The sequence below is a fragment of the Hoplias malabaricus genome, chromosome 5 (assembly GCF_029633855.1).
Source record: "Hoplias malabaricus isolate fHopMal1 chromosome 5, fHopMal1.hap1, whole genome shotgun sequence".
Taxonomy (NCBI): Eukaryota; Metazoa; Chordata; class Actinopteri; order Characiformes; family Erythrinidae; genus Hoplias; species Hoplias malabaricus.
Window position 1 is genome coordinate 37,886,113 of NC_089804.1, and position 22,610 is coordinate 37,908,722.

The following is a 22,610-nucleotide window of genomic DNA, read 5'->3' on the forward strand; positions in this document are numbered from 1 at the left end:
AGCAGGACAGAGGGCTGAGAGTGTAGAAATAAAAATACTAACAGGTGAAGTTGCACAAATAGTTGTGGTTAACTCCAGGGGCAAATTGTATTCACCATTACAGCCTCAGTAAACTGCAGAATTAGAGACGCAGCTCTATTGATGTGTCTACTGTCCAAACTGGAATATCCAGGGGACATTTTAACCAAGATAACATGGTCTAGTGTCCAGTTTGTTGTCCACTGAACAGCGTTAACCCCTACTTTGAACTTTGTATTGTGTTAAATTAGTTCAGGAATTTTACTCTCTCTTTGTTCCGACCCTAAAAGCTAAATATTTCCTATGACATTACGTTTTAATTTGAGCTCCCATGGAATACCACATGCATCAGCTCTTTAAAGGAAGAGGTGAACAGCTACAGTGATATATCCGAACGTCATCTCTCCCTCAGGTCTTGCTTCTTGCTCCTTTTTTGGCACGCAGACGGAGAGCAGACTTGTCATTCTTTGAGCTGTAATCAAGAGAAGGCAGAAGGACTATTTTTTGGCAGCGTGGCCTCTACTCAGCCATTCACTGACAGACATAATCTATGCATGTGTGTGAGTGTGTGTGTGTGTGTGTGTGTGTGTGTGTGTATGTATTCGCATTGTAACAGCTCCCTGCCCAGCCAAGCATGATTTGGCATGTTCTCAAATCTCCACACACACACACACACACACACACACACACCCCTCTCTCCTCTCGCTCTCTATTATGACAAAGCCTGTTGTCACCTTCTTGAGATCGGTAATAATGATGTCCCTTACCCACAGCAGTGTTTATTTAAAACACTTCAGTATCTTCTGAGTAAACGTGAGATAGATTCACAGCCTTGTTACTCTGGTAATCAGCCCCCTGCACCATTTCCTCCTTTTTCACCATAACAGTTTTGACGCAGCACCCAATCTGCCCTGTAATTTGCACTTTATGAAGTGTACTATGGGTTTTTCACTGTTTATCTGATGAGGTCAGTCACCGATGCAAACAAATCTACATTCACTGCTGTATATAAATGCATTTACTAATGTAATAAAAACACATTCTCTGAAATTACTACTTAATGGATCTGATTATTGTTAATAATACATTTCAAGTGCTTTGTTACAAACTTGATACCGTTAAGAAAACAATAGCGCACCTTTCCATCTGTAGTAACGAGCCGAGCACAGATCTGGGAGGTGTGTTTTAAATGAGCGTCTGTAACTGTCGCCATGCTTCATTTACTGATTGGGGAACAGATGGTAAGGATAAGATGGTAAGACTTTCGAAACTTGTCTATAAAGGGGTCCCTGGTGTGACATGTGGCAAAACACATTGTATGAAGGTGTCCCTTGACTGATTCCTCTGTTTCTTTTCATCATTAAGGTGCTGAACAGTTTACCCACCTGGGTGCATTTAGCTGTGGATCGGGAGGTTCTTGCCACTCTGTGCTGAATTCGGAGCGTCCAATGGCTTTGTGGTTACTGGAGCATCACTTTCTTTTGAAGAGTGCTGGGAACTAAAAGAGAACAACAAAGGAATGATCAATGAGAAACAGCGTTACGATTCTTTAACTCTCCTATTACACTTGTATAAGTGTAGCAGATGTATGGGGTATTTTCTTATATTTTGGACTCATATTTAAGATTTAATTGCCATAATTCACATACTTCAAAGCCCACAACTTAATAAAAGGACTGTCTCTTTTACTGCTGTGCTTTAAAACTCAAATACAGCACGACATGGTAATTCCCTACACTTCAAAACACATAAATGAACCTTATTGCAGATAATATAGCTAAAATACAACAGATAAACAGCCTCATTAAAGCTGGCTAATGTACATTAAACTTGTCCAGAGAGTTTCATAAAATTACAGCACCTCTAAAACATCACTGTATGTTTGTTAACAGCTCAGCTTTTCAGAATTGAATCTAACCATATGACTTTACATTGACAGTATCCTAACTAGCAGAAAAAAGGACCAGGGGGAATTTGGTGGGCACGTACATTTAAGTGGCTTAATTAGAATGATTGGCCAAACTATCAGTCTGGCCATTACACTGTCACAGTCAGCACAGCACTGCTAGCTGAACAGAGTCAATATTGACCACTCAGAGCCACAGTGGGCCCAGATAAAGCATGCCATCTTGGTGAGTAATCTGGGAAACACTGCAGTGGGACTGTTATATAGATTAATTAAACAAGAGGTTTTAGACAGAGTATTATAACTGTATTATGCGAGGATTAACGATGAGAAAGTTACTAAAATAACCCGGAAGTGCCGTCCTGATTTAAAAATATATAAATAAATAGCGACTTAACGTGGTTAACCTTGGGATTACGTTATCTGACTAAACTGAGAAATACTGCTATGTAAAACAGATCCCTGCTCAGTGACGTAATCTGCATATGGGGTGTTTTTGTTTGAGAATCGTCACTGAAATGTCTTAAGCAGTTGTCGAGCATGCCCAGTTGGTCAACACCATGACTGGTAAATCCATGGAGCCACTAAAAATGGGTTTCCACTGTATTTCTTGGACGGTGGGACAAAAATGTGTGTGTGTGTGTCGTTAAGTACGGTCAGAGCACGGTGCTAAAGTTTAGGCATTAAGAGGCCAATCGTATGTAGCAGGTCACGAAGTAACTACCTCCTTTTCCCGCAGAGCGCGCGCAGGGGCGTGATGGGTGATTTTCGGGTTTCAACACGCATGCGCAGTTGGAGACGCCGTTTTTGGCGTCGAAATGATCAACCGACTTAAACTAGCAGTTCTAGTATAAACACTGAGCTTCAAGGCGTGTAAAGGTTTGGGCACACCTGTTGTAATGACGTTTTTACTGACGGACGCAAGACTTCTGATGAAGTTTAATTCGGAAAATTTGGGAATAAAACGTAGTTTGTGTGTATGTTGTTTGTTGTTTGCTTGTTTATATATAAACATATATAAAATAAATATATTTATATATAAAACACAATTGGCAGGAAATACAATATTCCCTGTACATTTTGTCTACAATTATTTTTTAAGCTGAAAATCAACAAAGCTTGTCGTTTTTGTTTTTTTTTTACGTTGTCCAAACTCTATAGAGAATTTAGGCAAAAAATAAAAACCCTTAATATTGTGGATCAAATAAACATGATTATTAATAATAGATTAAAAACACTGTATGAATACAGCTTTCAAAAGTTATCCGTATACCGTTAAAGAGCCTGTTTTTAATTCAATTTTAAACAGCTAAATGGAGAAAGGCTTAACAACTTCTCTCTCTCTCTCTTTCTCTAGGTTTTTCTAAGTAAACGGGCAGTATTGTGGTGTAAATGTGGCTGTAATCTGCTTGGCCGCGTTAACACCGGGTTTACAGCAACGGGATCAAATGTTTATTGTGTGGAGGAGCCGCTAATGGGGTCTGAATAAACTCCAGCGCATCTGCATATGCGGGGGGAATGTGTGGTGGGGGTCTGGACGGCCACTTTACTCAGTAAAAAACACGGGGGGTTATTCATTTATTCACTCATTCATTAGAAACAATGAGGGACAACTTTAATGACACATGGGACCGCCTATATGTTTTTTAAACCTGTCTATCTACCCATCTGTCTGTCTGTCTGTCTATGTCCATGTGTGACGTGTGACAAGTTGTTATTAGCTGCTCATGGACGCACTCACTAGTTCATTTATTTATTTATTTATTTATTATATTTTTCGTTTTTAAAACCACGGAAAGTAAATTTTAACGCTGCTATATTGTGCTTCGCCTTTGTGTTGATTTGTTTGTTGATTTGATCACGTGCTTTTTATTTTAAACTACACACTGGCGTTAAGAAACCAGTATATAATTGATGTGATGTGTCCATTTCTGGTGTTCACTGTGTATCCCTCGTCGAGGAGAGTGTGTGTTAAAAGAGTCCTGCTCCCTGTATAACACTTAAAGAGACGTTCTGAACATAATTGTAATATTTTTGTTGTGAATCACAGGTGAAATCGACTGCAAACAAATGAACTCAAGCAAGGGATCTGTGTTTTTAAAAAGAGGGGGGAAGAAAGAAAAATAGAGAAAGAATCAGAGGCGAGAGGACGACTGGTCATTGTAGCAAAAGCGCCACAAACTCTGGATTCCAGCAGCAAACTTTTCGAGGGGCTCTTTTGACTGGGCGCTGCGGCTGTGTCCAGGCGAGGGCTTTTCTTCCCCGCTTTAATCCGCCCCTTTCATTCCAGAAAAACACAAAACCAGGTTCCACGCAGTGCTTTAGTGGCTAAAAGTGAAAGAGCTGCTGCTTTTCTCTCTCTCTCTCTCTCTCTCTCTCTCTCTCTCTCTCTCTCTCCCTCTCTCTCTCTCTCTCTCCTCCTAAGTCTGAATTCTGGAGAAGAAGAAGAAGGAGGAGGAGGAGGAGGAGAAAAAACAGGCTGGTGTGAATAGGTGGAGGAAGAAAAACGTTTAATAGGATCCGAGGGAGGCTCTACTCTCTAAAACAGGTGGAAACGGGACCTTCTCCATTATCCAAACAGCGTCGGAGAGCGCGCGGCGGTGGAAACGGCGCTTAAAAAAAAAACAAAGAAAAAAAAACACCAGGATTAGCGCGCGATGAAAACTGAAACTAGTGGAGAGAGGGCCCCCAAAATCAGTATTGCTCCATCATCGCGGTCAGTCCACACAATGACTTGGGAAAGTTCTGTCTTCATAATTGACTCTCAAGGAGAAAGCTGATTTGCTCCAATCATTATAAAGAAAAAAACACATTGATATTACATTCAATTGTTACGTCATAAATAAACAAATAAATAAATAACAGCAGCAACAACAACAACCGGTTCAGTTCATGATTCAAATACAAAAACGCCACCAAGGCCAACGATTAAGTCTTTAATTCACATTGGTCTCTTGATAATAATTTAAAAACATTTTTTTTAATTATTAAATAATTTCAAATTGTGCAATGAGAAATGTAGCTTATCGTAGCTTCAAACTGGTGTATTATGTTCATTATGTGAAACACATTTAAAGCCATTTCTTTTGACAGTAAGTTTCACTTTGTTTGGAAAGAAACAGCAGTTGTTTGGTAATGAATATAAATCATTTTACAAAACAGAATGTTTTTCTTGGTGTATTACAACTTCTGACTTTGTTCCAGATGCCACCATCCAACACATAAATTAATTCCACCAGCAGCGCACTCATCCACTTGATATAATGAAGATAATGAAGCACTGTTTAGTCAGATAACTACAAGTAATATGGGCTTGCAGGGGGAGAGGTCAGGAAAGGGTTAAACGACGACATTAGCATAGGTATTATCAGGGAATTAATGTAATTTTTTAAGTGCTTATTACACAGGTTTATAGCTTATAATAAACGCTCCTAATACCTGGGCATCGCTGAATATGAAATGTGTGAGCGCGCGTGCTGTCGGCCAGGGCCGCCGCGAGCTCTGGGGGCATGATGGTAGCCTCTGTAATAAAGTGTAATGTGTGTAATGTGTGTGATGCATGTCCACCCCCGTGGTCGCGTATAAATGGGCGGTTATAAGCGGAGGGGAAGAGCTCAGCACCCTCAACTCCACCAGCTCACTGTCAGAGATCAGAACGATCAGAGCGCGCTGCCGAGGAGGAGCACGAGGAGGAGGAGTTGGGGGATGAAGAACACGAGGATGAGGATGCCGTTCTGGATAATGTGACCGAGGCGCAGTCTCTCTTGAGCGCACGAGAGAAGTCAGTAAGGTAAAAAATATATATATTACAGTGCAATGTTGCATTGTATTTCATCTGTGTGTTTGCGCGTGCTTTCCCACGTTATCGACGAAGGCAAATTTACAAATGTAACACATGATCAGTTCACGTGCTGCGGAATTTCTAAGCGAATGAGTAAATCATTTAAGGCAATTTTTCTGGATATTTTTTACGCGTGGAAAAATTAATAATAACAAAACCTAAAATGTGTGGCAAGATTTTTTGGTAAATCTTAGCAGCTCAAATCAGTAGAAAATCTGCAAGGAACAAAAACAAAACAAAACAAACAAACAAAAAAAACGGCGTGGTAATTTTTCCCAAACTTTTGCAAACGTTGCGAGTTGCAAATGTGTATTTATCTCACGTAGATTTCTGTAGAAATTAGTTATTTTTTGTTTGTTTGTTGTTTTTTTTTTTTTTTTTTTTTTTTTTGTTTTTTTACTGCCCGTCCTCACCGAGTCATGCTGTTTGATTTCCAGCGCGTGCAGTGCTTAATGAGCATCATTGACCTGTCTGCGCCGGGCTGAAAGAAGAGAAGCTGCGGCACGAGGCGCGCGCACTAAGCTGATGCGCGTCCCGGGACACCCGGCCACGGAGTGCAGCGACAGCAACCGGAGCAGGAGGAGCAGCGGCGCGGGAAGGAAAGAGGAGAAGCGGAGCACGAGGAAGAGGAGGAAGAGGAGGTGGAGGAGGAGAGAAGGTTTCGGAGGCCGATGGCGAGCTCTTTGCCTTTGGAGACGGCCACGTCTTGCGGCGGCGTTGGTGTGGGTGGCGATGGCGCGACTCCCAAACCGCTGGCCTTCTCTATTGACCGGATCATGTCGATCAAATCGCCGGGACCTAGAGGCAACGCCACCGCGGGAGGGGGTGCGCTTGGGCCGCGCACCTTCCCGCCGCAGCCCCCTTTCGCTTATGACCTCCAGCAAGCCGCCGCGCTTATGAACTACGCCGAGCTGTGGAGAGCCGGTTTCCGAGGCGCGGCAATTTGCGCGTCGGCGGCCGCGTGCCGAGCCGCTTTCTGCGGTGTATGTGGCGGTGGGAGTGCCGCAGACTCTGCGCCGCGAAGCCGCGTAATCAAGCCACAGGTGATCCACCGCGTGGCTGCCGCTGCCGCCGCCGCAGCGCCGCTGTACTACTTCGGCTGCTTGGACTCTGTCGCGTGCCACCGGAGTGAGTTGCTGAACGGACGCTTGTTCTCTTCTTCATCGGCGGCCGTGGGGCCCGCGCACGCAGCTGCGGGAGCGCAGCACCACACGTTGCGCTTGTTGGAAGGCGCCAAACTCGAGCGTCTGCCCACGCCGCAGAACCCGCACAAGGAGCGGCTGCCCGGTCATCTTGACCACGTGGTGAAGGAGAACCACGGCGCGGTGGCGGCGGTGGGGGACAGGAGCAGCGCGGGGAAGGTGCACGCGAACGGGAAAGTTAATAACAGTGGCGTCGCAGACGGGAAACCGAAGAGCTTCACGTGTGAAGTGTGCGGGAAGGTGAGCCGGGCTTTAAGGGGGTGACACGGGGGTGTGTTTACAGGTGTTCAATAACTTTTAAAAGATTTTATGGGGAGTGTGTGCAGATTTAAGGGGAGGATACAGAGTTTACAGGCGTAAAGGGGTTGTAGTAGAAGGGTTTAAAGGGGTGTGTGGAAAGTGAACAGATGTAAAGGAAAGACTTTAGCTTGTACTTGTTCAGCGGAGAGTGCAGGGGATGTTTTGGTAGAGGTTTAAGGTGGAGTTTGTGGCGTTTGCTGGTGTAAGGGAGGCAGTATAAATGGGTCTTACAGAGTGGGACGTGTGAAAACTTTAAGAGATGACCTGTGCTTTAGAGCAAATGTGGAAATTTTAGTGTTTGTTCAGAAGTTAGGTTTAAACGGTCTTTAGACCGGTCTTTGTATAAAACTTGTGTTTTAAGGTGGACTCTACGAGAGCTTCACAAAGATTCCCAAAATTATTTGAAGCTGATTCAACTATTGACTAAAACAATTATTATAAAACCTTTTTGTATATTTTATTGTAATTTAATGCATCAGTTTACTGCATAAGCCCATTACTATTTTAATCGTTATACCTAAAAACTACGTAAAGAAGTTGTGTTTCTATCAAAGCATTTAATTAATGGCTGAATCATTGCGAGGTTCTGTTCAAAGGAATCCATCATTTTATTTATTTAACGCTATTATTGTATCGAATCTTATTTGCTAGTTTTTAAAGAACTTTTCAAAATTCAAATTAAAATACCTTTTTTGAACGAAATCAGCGCTAACCCAGCGCGCTGATTTTATCTGCAGTTAACACATGTTGATTTCTCTGTCTCTAAGCTCGTGTGTGTGTTTGTGTGTGTTTTCCCGCAGGTGTTTAACGCACATTATAACCTGACGCGCCACATGCCGGTCCACACAGGCGCGAGGCCATTCGTGTGTAAAGTTTGCGGAAAAGGCTTCCGCCAAGCAAGCACGCTCTGCAGACACAAAATCATCCACACACAGGTGAGACCCCCGCGCTCTACAGCTTTGATTGTAATTTCTGTACATCACTTCAAATGATATTCTATTGTATAGCATTAAACGTTAATTATTATTATTATTATTATTATTATTATTATTATTATTATTATTATTATTATTATTATTATTATTATTATTATTATTGACAGTTTAATACACGCTTATAAAATCATCTACAGGAAAAGCCTCATAAATGTAACCAGTGCGGAAAAGCCTTCAACAGGAGTTCCACCTTAAACACACACGTACGGATACACGCCGGATACAAACCGTTCGTCTGTGAATTCTGCGGGAAAGGATTTCACCAAAAAGGTCAGTTTTTTTTAAACAAATAAAACAACAAAAACATAAAAAGCAAACACCGACAACAACAAAAACAGCACGTTTCCGTTCTGATCCCTAGCCAAAACGACTCACTCCAACACTGCATTAGAAACATACACCACACACACGAGGAGGGTGATATTTCTGTTACATTAATTACACTTCCAGCTCCACCTTAATATCGCCTCTACTTTTTGTGTGGGGGCCTCTCTCTCCATCAGCGCAAATATGAACTGTCACTTTACTCTCACTAACTATCCCTAAAAGACTTTTTACCCACGGGTCAGTGCGCTCTCTCTCTCTCTCTCTCTCTCTCTCTCTCTCTCTCTCTCTCTCTCACTCTCTCTCTCTCTCTCTCTCTCTCTCTCTCACTCTCTCTCTCTCTCTCTCTCTCACTCTCTCTCTGATCTGACAGTTTGGGGGCTGTCGTGGAGACTGAGTTTGATGAAGTTTGACAAAACTTTGACTTCACTCTGCTCCGAGATGAAACCTCCCTCTTTCTCAAATCTGACTTAATTGTAAAACCGCTGACCTTTCTGAAGAAAGGGAGGGTGAAGGAACTTTGGTAGCCTTTACGACCTTGAAACACGAGCTATTATTATTATTATTATTATTATTATTATTATTATTATTATAAGGGGTCCAAGCGCATACACTCTACTCCTGCCGTAGAGAAAGTCCATAGCTGTATTTTGTTGTTGTTTCTGTTAGAGGCTCGAGCACAGACTCGAAAAGGGTTCGTAAATAATCCTTTAGAAAAAGCACTGTACAGAAGCAGAAACACTCAGTGAAACAGTTCAAACCCATGGTATGAAGAGATTTTAATGTTTATAAGACGTTTTACTTTTTTTGTTTTTGTCTGGGGCACATGTAAAGTGCTAATTGTTAGAATGTTCGTATATAATAATAATAATAATAATAATAATAATAATAATAATAATAATAATAATAATAATAATAATAAATTACTATTATTACTTATTGCTGTAGATGGAGCTCTGTTGTTTATTATTATTGTTAAAAATAACGTCGTTCTGATGATTTCAGGGAACTACAAGAACCACAAGTTGACGCACAGCGGTGAGAAGCAGTTCAAATGCTCCATCTGCAGCAAAGCCTTCCACCAGGTCTACAACCTCACCTTCCACATGCACACGCACAACGACAAGAAGCCCTTCACGTGCGCCACCTGCGGCAAAGGTTTCTGCCGCAACTTCGACCTCAAGAAGCACGTCCGTAAGCTGCACGAGAACGGCGCCTCTTGCACGACCCCGGCGACCCCCACGGCGCACGAGCCACCCGGGGCAGGCCGCGCCTGAGCGCGCGCGCGGCGGGGCGACTGCGAGGGAGCCACTTCAACAACTTTCAGCAACGTCAGCAAGCTTCGCGAGCACGGGCGCGTGCACAAGTCTGGACAGCCTGTGGTCAAAATGTGGTGGTGGGGGGGTGTCTGTGGATTTTCTCAGTGAAAATAAGTCAACACACCCTCCACATGAACGTAGCAGTATAGTGCAGCGTCTATGTTTTAGCTGGGTTTAAAAATGTTGGGGAAAATACAGAACGCACGTGACATTGTACTCTCCAACATTCAGCAAATAAACAAGAGTGTATCTGAGCAGGAATGTGTTCTCTGAGGATGTGCGCTTACTTTCACTCAGAAAATCAACAAGGAAATTCAGACTTTTGCACACGCCCCTAAAATACAGAAAACATCTCTGAAATGACCGGAAGCTGATGGACTGAATGAATCACTGCACGGTGAAATTGTAAATAAATCCGAATAAAATATTATTTAAAATGGTTTTTTTTAACCTGGAAAGCATCTATTTTTACTTTCTAATCTGTTCATGTTTCTGATCCCAAAACTGTCCAAAGCGATTCACAGAAATCGATTCTCAAAAAGAAGCAGATAAGGAAATCAAGGGGAGGAAAGGAGGGAATTATTCATAATCAATTTTACTCTCAACCGGAAGAATGAATCATGTATAAAAATTTTAATGTGCAATTTATTTCCGTCATTGGTGAATATTTGAACTCTCGATTTCAGCTAATAGCGATCACTCATAAATCTCTTAAATCACTACCTCGCACTGCATACAACTCACACCTATTCTTCCTTGAATAAACACGTTGGTTTTACACAATTGTTAAACACAACCCGCTTTCAGGCCTAAAGCGTAATACACACGTTTGCAAACTTAGACCAAGTCAGGCTCATGTTTGTGTGCCACTAGAGTGAAACGCACAAGCTGCTACTAAAGCTACACGCGTGATTCAGGGTTATGGTCATGAATAGGTTGGGGTGATATTGATAGGGTGTAAGTATGTATATATATATATATATATATATATATATATACACACACACACACACACTATAAAGCTGCCCATCAGCAGTAACGAGGCTAACTCCAGCTGGAGATGCGCACCGCAATTTTCACAATTTAATTCCTCGCGCGCTCGTTTATTGAAGCTACGTGCTCGCGGCCGTCTGTCGTCAATTCCAACAAAGCAGCAAGTAGCGGAGTGGAGAGTCATTACTGCCCTGGACTGGAGGAGACTTCGTTAACCTCGTAAAGGCGCAGCTTCATTGAAGCCCAAAAGAGCGCGTTTTCCACTTTCCACTCGCAACACTTGACTCGCTGTTTTTTTTATAAGGTTATGAAGCAAAGATGAATGTCCTGTACAAACCACCGCACGCTAATCAACCAAAGAGCGTGTATGTTTGTGTGTGTGTGTGTGTGAGAGAGAGCTCTCGTACATCCCGTTGCGCTAATAAAAAGCTGGAACTGCGCCTTTCCTCACCGTCTCCAACTTTAATAAACACTAATCCATTCCGAGCGCGGCTCCGGGAACCTCGTCCTGGTGAAATGAAGGCGCGTGAGCCCCAATATCCCCGTCATCATTAGAGCTACCGAAGCTAATACAAAAAAAAAAAAAAAAACGTAAGTAGGATTGTGGACCTGTGTTTAAATTGCGTCTGGGTTCATTGCTGTCAGAAGCTTAAACACTTAAACTCTTGGCGGGCGGGGCGGGGTTTAGTTACGCTATGAGTTTATAAACTGTCACATTTTAAAAAGTAATCGTAATAAACACTAGATAATTGAAAGCTTTAATATGAAGTTCAGTAAAACTCTGACCTGTGACTAGAATTTTACCGTACTGCTAAATATTTATGAAAAATATACTTAAAGGTGCCAATTCGAGGAAAATACACCGCTGCAAAAAAAAAAAAAAAAAAAAAAAAAAAAACTATTTTAACACTATCGTGATCACAAATAAATGCAATTATTTTCTTCGAATTTAGCTTTAGAACATTTTTAACACCTTTTTTTAGACTTACAGTTTAAGACAAAAGCTGAAAATTGCATTCCTCTATTTTCAGCTGCAATTTCGATAAAAACACAAAGAAATATCGTCCGATTTGTGGTCCCCGTGTTCTAGATATAAGCACAAATTTTAAATATTTTTCAAACAATGAAACCACGTGGCTTAATTGATACGGTTTATCCTATTTACGAGAACACAGCCTATAACATAAATCCGTTTTTGCGCGTTTTTATTTTGAATTTACATATGCAAATTAACATTGGCACTGTTTGCTGTTCGTACAAACCTTTGAAAATATTAACTGCTGGGGTTAAGCTCTTAAACTTTCCTCACGTTACGGGCTGCAGGTGCCAGTGTTTGGGTTCTGAACACAAGCTAAACACCGAATAATTATGACGTGGCCTTCAGCTTAACGAATCACGTGTTTTTTTTTTTTGTTTTTTTTTTTACTGAAGGACAATGTGAAGATATTCACCCAATTGTTTCAGTTCCTGGCGAAGAAAGTAAAAAATGGAGCTGCGTCTTAATGACAGCTGCTTTTACAGCAAAAATCCCTGTAATCAAACTGAGCGTCCATTTGTGTCCAGCTGGACTTATATAAACACTAGCAGTGTTGATTAAACACTGAGGGGAAGGGGTGGGGAGGAGGGTTGTGTAAATAAACGATTAAACTGTAATTATTCTGTTTGTGTATAAAGATAGAGAATGATTCTTGTAACATTTCCTCGTCACTGGACTTACGCTGCATCTCAGTAAACACGTAACGCACGTTTAATGTTAGCTAAATAAGCCTATTACGCTAACAATTTTGTGAACTACGCTAGACAGTAAAAGCAATTATTTAAATAAGTCGTTGACAATGAGAGGACAAGGATCAAATTCCAGTGCAAACATGTGTGACAGGCCCGAGCCCTCTAATTAAACACTGACGTTACCCCCCTCACCCCCTTCCCCCTCCTCTTCGATCCCCCACCCTTTATTAAAGTGACCCTTCATTTTAACATCGTTTATGCAAAGAGGGTCTCCATGAGATGGGCTGATGGATGTAGAGCTCGTCATTAGGACACTGATCATGCACCGTTTAAGACTTCCACAGATGATTTCAAATCAGCAGCAGACAGTGGAGGTGTGTGTGTGTGTGTGGAGGGGGGGGGGTGTTAAAGGATAGATATTAAACATTGGAGAAATTAATATATATGCAAATCTTGACATCAAATGCAAGAACGGAGAGCTCACACTTAGAACACTGACCATGCGCAGGACACTCAGAAATGTTCGGGAATTAAATTTGAACAAATTATTTTGGAAGCCTGTGAAGAAGGGCGACCCGAGGGGGTGGGGTTCATGAACGATACACACCCCTCCCTTCACTCCTTTCCTTCGGTTCATTCCGTTTTTTAAACCGCTCCATCGTCTCCTGGTTGAATTTGTCATTCATTCACTCGTTCACTTTACTCAGCTTTCTCTCTCTCTCTCTCTCTCTCTCTCTCTCTCTCTCTCTCTCTCTCTCTCTCACACACACACACACACACACACACAAGTTGGGTATCAGTCCAATGTCTTACCCGTTCATTCTCTCACATTCATGTACTCTCACCTGTTCATCCTTCCAGCCGTTCCTTCTCCTCCCTCTCAGCCATTTCTTTTTTCCCTTCATTTTCTCATCCTCCCATTCTCCCAACTGCGCCTTCTGTCCTCCCTCTCACTCGTTCATTCACTCGCTTTCTCATCCATTCATTCTCTCGCTCTGTCGGCCGTTGCCCTTTTCTCCGCGCTACTTTTTTCGCGGCTCTGAGCAACCGGCTCCGCAGCAGAAACTCGTTAATTGGCGGCGGAGCTCATTAGAGGACGAGCCCGGCCCGGGACGCGCACAAAGCCGAGCGGGACTTTTGTTTGGCCAACTCCATTGATGCTAAATGGAAGATTAACAGGGCTTTTTTCAAGAGGAAAAGAAGAAAAGCGCCCAATTAAGTTCACCAAATGTTAACTACATCGCCCCCCCCCTGTTTAGACCGAATGAAATTCTAATTAAAGCGTCCTCCTTGGACAGTTTGGGGGGGAAAGCATTCATGGTCTCATTCTCATTCTGTCCCTCTCTCTCTCTCTCTCTCTCTCTCTCTCTCTCTCTCTCTCTCTCTCTGTCTTTTAGAGGGGAAAGTTAATGAGAGACAGGCGCGCTCTCTTTGGATCCTGTTCCTCCGCCCTTTCCTTCATAAGGGAAAAAAAAACAAAACAAAAAAAACCAAGAGTCCCCACTGACACAAAACTCAAGACTTACTCAAAACATAATAAAAAATATACCGTGGAATGAGAATGAGTGATTTACTTTGTTTATTTGTTTATTAGAACAAGTGTGGATCACCCCCGAGCAAACTGAATAAGTCTGTAGTCATGTGTCACAAGAAACAGTGCAACTAACTTCTATGACTGAACTTGAGATGTGTAAAAGAAATGAAAATTCGATTAAACACTGAAAGAAAAGCTCCCAAAGAGATTGGAAGCTAAAACAAGGGCAGATGAAATTAAACTTAGTTGCTGAGGAGCCTGTGTTAATGTTTCTTAAATATGTTGTGCGTTCTGCCCCGGTGCTACTCAAAAAGCCTGTTCTGACTGACAATGAAAAGACATTATTTCAATATTATAATACATTCAAAAAAGTAACACACACACACAACAGTGTTTCTCAGTCCTCCAGAATAATGTAATAATAATAATTGATTACCTAAACATCCATAAAGTACTGAAAGTCACATATTTGTGTTAGGTACAGTTTATAAATAAAGGAAGTAGATATTAATAATAATAAACACACACACAGCAGCAGCACACAACGGCATTCTGTTGTCTTCCAGGTCCTATGACTGTGCTTTCCGAGAGCATCCTGTAGCTCCCATGAGGCCTTGTGCTGCACCAAGGGCATGCGCTCGGCGAAGGTGCTTCATGGCTCAGAGGTGTCCGAGCAGTGGGCTCTGCCCCACTGCAGCAACATCACTGTCAGTCTCCACGCTCTGGGGCCCGGGGGGTCCGGCTGAAGGGGACCTTCTGTCCTCTCGTCCAGCGCCTCACCCACGGCCTCTTAAAAGACACGAAGGCCTGACCTCAAAACAATCTGCTCCTCATTCAACTCCACCCTCCCACCCAAGCTTCCCCTATTAGACAACTATCAATGCAGACAAGCCTGGCCATTTCAGATCAATGGGAACCAAACAAGACCTGCTTATCCTCTGAGGAAAAAAACATTTGCTCAAGGATTTGCTCAGCAGAAGTCTATTAAAGGAGTCCTCCAGCATTTTCCCAACCTAATCCCTAGCTTCTCCATGTGTAGCATGTGATCAATAACCACACACACACTTTTTCACCACACGTTTAAAACAACACCAAAGGGAACCGAAGAAACTCGCAGTCCTCAAACAGGTAGAAAACCATAGTGCGAAAACTCTGACTAATACGTGCCCTTTGACCTCTGTTTTAAGTGTGTGGTAATAGACTGTATGCTACAAACGCAGCAGACAGAGATTAGGTTAGAAACATGAGTATTCTATTAAAATGTCTCTGCTGGGTCCCACTGAACAACTGATCTGGAATCAGCCTCATTGTTCAGGAAGGCCACTAATGCTGAGATGTCCGGTGTTAATCCTCAGGATTCCCTCCTTCACTTCCACTCCCTTGTCTCACAATGGATGGATCTTAATTAACTGGGACCTAGAGATCCACCCTAAAGCTGATATTCAGTTTAACGCAGAGGGAAAGATCAGGGAAGTACAATGAAGGATTACTCGGTGTTGACTGACCCAAAAACAGGTGGTGTACGGCGGTCAGAGGCATTGGTTTGCAGTCATGTGCAAATTAACGTTTGAAAAGGTGAAAATGCATTGCAAACAGTGGCAAAGTTCTCCTGCATTGTCCATTGAAGGCAAACTGACAGAGACAGAAGAGACAGACACACATTTATTCTCTCTCTCTCTCTCTCTCTCTCTCTCTCTCTCTCCACTCCTTACAAATGCAATTAATTTGAGTGGATGTTTTGACTACTCTGCCTCACAGATTCTGGAAAAAAAAGAGACTGTGAAGAACTGAAGCACTAAATCAATACATGGGAAAACAGAGCATAATTTGGTAATCACAAAAACCCAACACGAGTCTCTGATGAGCCGCACCGGTGCTGGAATAAAGACATCAAGCATGAAGAGAATTCCCCCACAGGATTTCGCACACAAAGCTATTTGAGATTAAGTGCACCGTGAAAGCAACACTACATGCCAAGACCTTCAGCTCAGGGAAAAAGGAAAGCACTTATGGATACGTGGGTGGGATGTTTCTGCTAAAAGATAACACTCCATTCTGCTTAAAAAAAATGTGCATGACTCTGACTGAGATAAATTTAATTCTTTTTAACAATGAGTGAGTTAAATCCAACAACTAGGACTTTGCTGGGTGTTTCATACTGAACCAGAAACAAATTTGGAGTTAAAAGAAAAAAGAATAACTATGCTCTTTTTATTCTATTAAAAATATAGGATGATTGTCACCCCCTTAAACAGGGGAAAGTGGGCAAATCCATCATGGCTCCCTATATAAGTCTGAAACATGGAACATCGGTTTGATGGGCTGAAGCTAATATTTTAGACAACTGGTATTTTCAACAATTTGTTTTGGCATCTTGGACCCAACCTCATATGAAAACAATTATGATTTTCATCCCAGATTAGAGACGGAGGCGACGGCTGTATCAGTTCAGCACTAATCCCCTTTCTGTGGAGAGCTGGCTGAAACCCAGGTGTGTGTGGCCTGAAGCCCAGCTCCAACGCTGGGTTCTGGGCCTCTCCTTCACCCTGCCAGCCTCCTTGGTGGTGTCTGTGGCCAACGCACCTCAGGGCTTTCTCCAGTAGAATACGCAATGCAAAGCTAGTCATTTGGAAAGGCTCCAGATCGTGCTCTTCAAAACCCTTTTAGATAATTTGCCGTCTTTCCCCCCTCCCCTCTACAACCCCGCACCCCTCCACCTCTCGATTATTAACCCCACTCCCCCACATCCCATTCCCCAGCAACCCTTACCCTGCTCCCTATGCCCCCCTTTCGCGACTGGTGCCCTGACCTCAGGGGCAAGAGTGGGTCCCAGCTGAGGAGCACGGGCAGCTGCCAACAAGCACCGCTTCAGCCCCGGCCATCCGGATGATCGCGTTTGTCAAGCCGCCACTCTGCGTCACCCGCCGCAGGTTTGATCATCACAATTAGGCTGGAGAGAGAGAGAGAGAGAGAGAGAGAGAGAGAGAGAGAGAGAGAGAGAGAGCTGGCATAGTACAGCCACTCCATTCTAAATCCAGGTGGATTTGACTCACACTGCTTTGTCATAAAACACACGTAATTGTACCTCTTGTATTTTCCCTGATTCCACATCAGAAGCGTAACTATTTAAGATTAATTAAATTAAGAAGCTCTAGAATTATACCACCATGATTCAGCCATCTTTTCTCACTAATTTTCAGCTCGTTCTGATGAATACACTTTCAGTTCATTTCAAATTCAAGGCATTTGTTTTCGCATTTGATGAAAAGTTCTCCTTGTTTGTACCTATGTTTTGTTATATGGAATAAAACACGGTTATATTTTTAGGTTTCTTCCATCTACTGAAACCTAAATAAACCTATCAAAAATGTCAATATAATTCATCAAAAATATTCAAACTGATATTAAGTAAATAAGTAAGCAGAAGTCAATAAAACTAGAGTTAAACTAAAAATATCTCCCAGCTTCAAGTGAACATGAAGAAACGTTAACCAATCCTACACTCTTCAGACATCGCTGCAGTTATGACATCATAATTACAACATACAAAACTATATTTTTAATATAAACTAACTCATTTCAATATCCCATGTTCATTTCAATTTGGATTCAAAGTGTCACGTCCCTAGTGCTTATATATACCCCACAGTAGTGCCTTGGGCTCTAAACATGGCAACATCCATGTTGTGGAACAAGCGTTTAATTAATATGCATCAAGTTCAAATTGACCAAATTACCACATCCAGCAAGTAGAACGAAGCACAATAGCGGTCTAATCGCGCGCGGCTCGTTTCTATAGAGTTATTATGAACATATGTCAAGTGGCTGACCTCAGGTCGCTCTTCAAAAAGACAATAGAAAAGCAATTATCGCGAACAGGGAAAGCACTCTTGGAGGATTTGCGCAAATAAAAGTGCCATGACCTCATCACTACCAACGGCTCAGGTAAGAAAAAGACGGGGTGGTGGGGCAGCATTCCCAAAGACATCTGTGTGCGTAACCTTGGCTTATTTAAGAACAGAGAAATATTAAAGCTTAGCAAGAAGTTTAGAGTCATGTATGAGTCAGCAAATTATCAGAGTGTGAAATCAATTCAGATTTCTTATAAACACTTTTTTATCTTTTATGAAAAGTCAGCAGTATCCTGTATAGTATCGTTGTTAGGAAACTGGACACCGCTCATTTCATTTAGCATTCAAACCTAAGCTAAATCTTCTGTACAGATTCATGAACGGAAGTCACTGGTTGGCTAATGATACTCTACCGCCACCTAGTGGACACACTCCACCACATAGTAACACGTCCCTGTTTATTGCTAACATTTTTATTAAATATTAAAATAAAAATACAAAGTAAACAGAAACGACCATTATATAAAAATATATAAAAATATAAGAGAAAGAAAAAAAAATCGGGCAATAAATTAATGCAAAAAATACGTTGTTATAGAAACAAATGAATAAATATTTAAATTAATACATAGAAAGAAAAAATAATAACATTAAATTAAAAACAAAAAATAGTCAGGAGAGACAAAAATATTTAATATATTTAAGGTTTTATTTATTATTATATCTGGGATTTTTAAATGTATATATTACATTATATATACTGTAAATATATAAATGTGTAATTTTATATTTATTATCATTATTATGGAGGAAATACATTTTATTGAGTCATTTATTCATTAATTTATTTATTTATTTTTAGTTTTGGCAAGTTTGGTTCTCCATATTATACTAGGCAACTATACACATTGAACAACAAAACCATTTATGTTACAGATACTCTTCAAAGTGAAAACCTGTAAATTTGAACAGATCAACAGCATATGAGTCAACCTAGATTATATTTATACAGATAAAATCCCGGAAACACACAGGAATCTTACTGAAGTGTGTTACACATGACACCCAGCAAAGTAGAAGGAAATAACACACCCACACACAGCCCATTTGGACTTCCCGTTGCCACACAGCCAGGTTGCGGATGCTAGACACAGGAGGCAAGGAGCCACATTTAGCCACAGACATACTTCTCTATGGACATCGACCTAGCAGAGTCAAAAATAAGGGCTTTAGTTCTAAACCTCCGTGACTTACTCAAGGGTTTAAAAGATAAGAGGTTCAGCTGCGCCAGGCATTCCTTTTTTCATCATTTCATCATTAAAACCTGTAGTGTGACAAATCTTATGAATTATGAATGCATCATTAATATTGCATGTACTTTTAGGACATAGAGCAGAGCTAAAAACGGCAAACGCACACTTCCTGATACTTTACAGAACAGCACTAGTTTTTTTTTTATTTTAGAGCATTGGTGGGGAACTGAGGGATGGTGTCCAGCACAGTTTGGTTAGCACCTCTACTAGGGTAATTAACTAATAAGTTTAATCCAGTGTATTTAAGCAGGAAAACCACTGAGCAGAAATACAGCCCTCCACTCATTTAAATATATGGAGAAGCAAAACAAAAAAACCCAACGTACGTTTTTCTTTATAACTTCCGATACACAAATGAGTGATGAGTGAGGCTTCAGTCAGACATCAGACCTGGGCTTGGGACGAGGGGGTCTGCCTTTGTCTCTTGCAGGTGAGGAGTCCTGTCGAGTGCCTTTTGGTCTGTGGAGTCCTCGCGACCTTTCCATTTCAGTCACAGGTGCTGGACCCTTCCCCAACAAGTAAGTTTCCCATTCTGGAAGCTTCTGCTCCACAGATGCCCAATAACAAGTCTGAAACACACAGCAAGAAAAAAGATCAAATGAAACTGATTTTAAACAACAACGAGGAAACAAATCTGATTGGTTGAGATTGGATGAGCCATAGTGGAAAAACGATGTGTCTATACTCTCTTCTTCCCATCTATAAAACTGGGACATCATGATTAACAATACGCTTCAGCAGAAACATCAATGTAACACATGGCCTGTGGTTGTTCAATGCTACGTTATTGTTTTCAGATTCAAACAAGACTGCATTTTTTAGGCACAATACCTGAAGTTTGATCACATCAGGATGTGGGAGTGCTCGTGACTGAAGACAGTGTTCTACTTTCTGTAAATCCTACAATAAAAGTACAGGGAAAAAATTGATTGTATTAAGTAAATCCAACAAATTCCACCTGTGCTACATGCTTAACCCCTTTAAACGTCAGTTATAAAATACTATTTACCTTGTGATATTTCTTCAGGTTTAAGCAAGTACCACTAACAATACTGACCTTTATAACATTTTTAATGGAAGCCCCAAAGTGCTAAGCTCCAGCAGGCTAGCACATATTTGGTAGAACTATATATATAACTTTCATAAATTTGTAAGTCAAACATTTAGAATATGCCCACTTTAAATCCAAATTCTGAAATTATTAGTTCTGTTTGTTACTAAGAGTGCATTTATAACAATGTGCTTCATCTTAAGTCCTGCTGAGGCATTTCCTAGCACGTCTGATACAACTCAGCAGCTAATTATCATGCTCTTCATGAGCTGAATCAAGTGCTACCGCACCAAAAAACAGCACGCTGTGCAGCGAAACAAGTGAATGTATAGCTACAGAAGAGTTTTTGTGGAAATGAACAGTTAACGATTGTGAAAAGCCTCTGCCACTTTAGTTGCAGTTTAGAAGTACTACGACGTAGTAGTTTGCTTTGACCTGCAAACTTTATTGCAGATAAAGGCTTTCACAGCCACTACTCCTATAAATACAGAAAGCAGATGGAACATTTATTGAGACTAAAACTTTTTAACTGCATATGATATAAAAAGGACAAATGCACATAACTGAAAGACCAATACATTATTAATCACACTTTGTATATGGCATTAATAATCAACTAAAAGACCTACTAATTAGGCATTTAGCACTCTTGAAACATACCTCCAAAACTGTCATATTCCTTTCATGTGCTGCTTCAGAAATCATGGCCTGCTGCTTTTTCTTGGCCTTCTGCTGTTCATAGCACATCTCCATCTGTTGCAGCAAAACAGCTCTTCTCCCTAAACTGCAGAGCAAAAATACACAAGACATTCAAGAAGTGATATGGATCAACATTTGACAAAAGACAATTTGCAACTGAGTGAAGTGTTTTCCAAACAACTGAAAAACAACAAGTGTTCTCTAAGATTCTAAAAAGCAAATTCATATCAACCACAAAATAAAGATTACCCTCTCATCTGTTTATAACCTTGAGTGTTGTTGCGGTGGTTTTTAATATGCTGTAATATTATGTGCAAAATGAACAAGTTATTTAAGAGTTCCTGCTTTGAAAAATGCAGTCTTAAACTGACAACTTTAGGCAGACAGAGTTTCTGATGTCACAAACATAACGATCCAATCCTGACAACTTGAGGGTTGGGGCTTTGAGCTGCAGGCAAATGGCACAGGGGTGGATGGGGATAGAGATATTTATTTATCTATTTATAAAATAACTTCTAAGTCTGTAATTTTGATAAACAGAAATTATGGTAGGTATTTAATCGATGGCCAGAGAGGGAGTTTAAGAGTATCATTAACGTTTTCAATATATTTACCTAGTCACATTTCTCAGACGTTAAGTCAGTTATAAGAACCCCTTTCATGCAAATGTGACACACAAAGGTTAATCGCTACAGGGCGCACGCCAAAGGGCAGACACTTAGAACTTACATCTCCTCGTGTTTTTTGCTAAGCTGAATTTCGTCCTGAGGATTAGTATCCATTTTAATTGGAGAAATTGACAAGAAAAATAAAAACTCTGGGCCTCGTATTTATTCTTTGCCCCTATTTCACAACAAAACCGGCATATTTACAGATTCCATTCTCCGTAGTAGTCGTTTTTCAATGTTATTATAAAACTCCAACGGTCAAAAATGTTGACGTAAGTCCTCTCCTTTGAAGAAAATGCGCTGGAATGTGACATATGAGCTGTTAAAACGTTCCTGCTCTCAAAATACCAACGCAAGAGAAAAGTGTTCTTCACCCAGTAGCAAAGACCATAAACTTATGGCTGAAACGCCTCTCCGTGTCCATGGCGACTGAAATCCAGCGCTCTGATTTGCTGATGCCGATCAGCTGACAAACAAGGGACGGGAAATCGACAGTTCAGGAAGGCAGCCATCTGCTGTTAACACAAGGGAAACGGCAGGGACGTTTTATTTCTTTCCAGGTTATTGCCTTAAAAAGTTACAGTTAAAAGCATAGAAGCACTGTCACTTGAAAAAAATTAGCATAACACAGTAGGTAAGAAAATATTACAATTAACAAATGGCAAAACTGTAAAAAAGTATCTTATAACAATGGCTTGGCATCTTTTGAAGCAAATAATGAAGCATAATAATCACATATTTTCTTTTAAGTTAATGACTTAACATGTCATAAATATTACCTCACTTCCATCCATCCATTATCTTTAACCGCTTATCCAATTCAGGGTCACTGTGGGTCCAGAGCCTATCTGGAATCATTGGGCGCAAG

At 41.1% G+C, this 22,610-nt stretch overlaps 2 protein-coding genes across 4 annotated transcripts; one reads left to right on the forward strand and one right to left on the reverse strand.

The window, feature by feature from the left end:
- Positions 1-443: 443 nt before the first annotated feature.
- cep15 (centrosomal protein 15) lies at positions 444-22,159 on the reverse strand. Of its 3 annotated transcripts, none has more exons than XM_066672745.1 (6): positions 21,947-22,159; positions 21,036-21,159; positions 20,156-20,224; positions 19,715-19,893; positions 1,404-1,516; positions 444-490 (listed from the first exon to the last, which is right to left on the reverse strand). In XM_066672745.1, the coding sequence occupies exons 1-5, from the start codon at positions 22,054-22,056 to the stop codon at positions 1,414-1,416; spliced, it is 585 nt and encodes a 194-aa protein (XP_066528842.1). In that variant the 5' UTR covers positions 22,057-22,159; the 3' UTR covers positions 444-490; positions 1,404-1,413. The 3 variants fall into 3 exon arrangements, 2 of the variants coding, with proteins under 2 accessions (XP_066528842.1, XP_066528843.1); XM_066672746.1 differs by having other exon boundaries at positions 21,804-22,159; XR_010802719.1 differs by lacking the exons at positions 444-490; positions 1,404-1,516 and adding an exon at positions 18,742-19,216 and having other exon boundaries at positions 19,651-19,893.
- fezf2 (FEZ family zinc finger 2) lies at positions 5,588-9,863 on the forward strand. The gene is given in 6 exon segments (XM_066670705.1): positions 5,588-5,714; positions 6,203-6,429; positions 6,432-7,207; positions 8,068-8,202; positions 8,400-8,532; positions 9,592-9,863. Coding segments are annotated over 5 exon segments (1,455 nt in total). The 5' UTR covers positions 5,588-5,714; positions 6,203-6,290.
- Positions 22,160-22,610: the final 451 nt, after the last annotated feature.

What these genes read in the sequence shown, in the direction of transcription:
- cep15 (XM_066672745.1), bottom strand. Translation starts at nt 22,056, where the DNA reads ATGTCACATTCCAGCGCATTTTCTTCAAAGGAGAGGACTTACGTCAAC. An exon ending in GGAATATGACAGTTTTGGAG is followed by an intron (nt 20,225 to 21,035) that starts GTATGTTTCAAG and finishes CTTTTATTGTAG; the next exon opens with GATTTACAGAAAGTAGAACA. An exon ending in CCCCCTCGTCCCAAGCCCAG is followed by an intron (nt 1,517 to 19,714) that starts GTCTGATGTCTG and finishes GTTCTCTTTTAG; the next exon opens with TTCCCAGCACTCTTCAAAAG.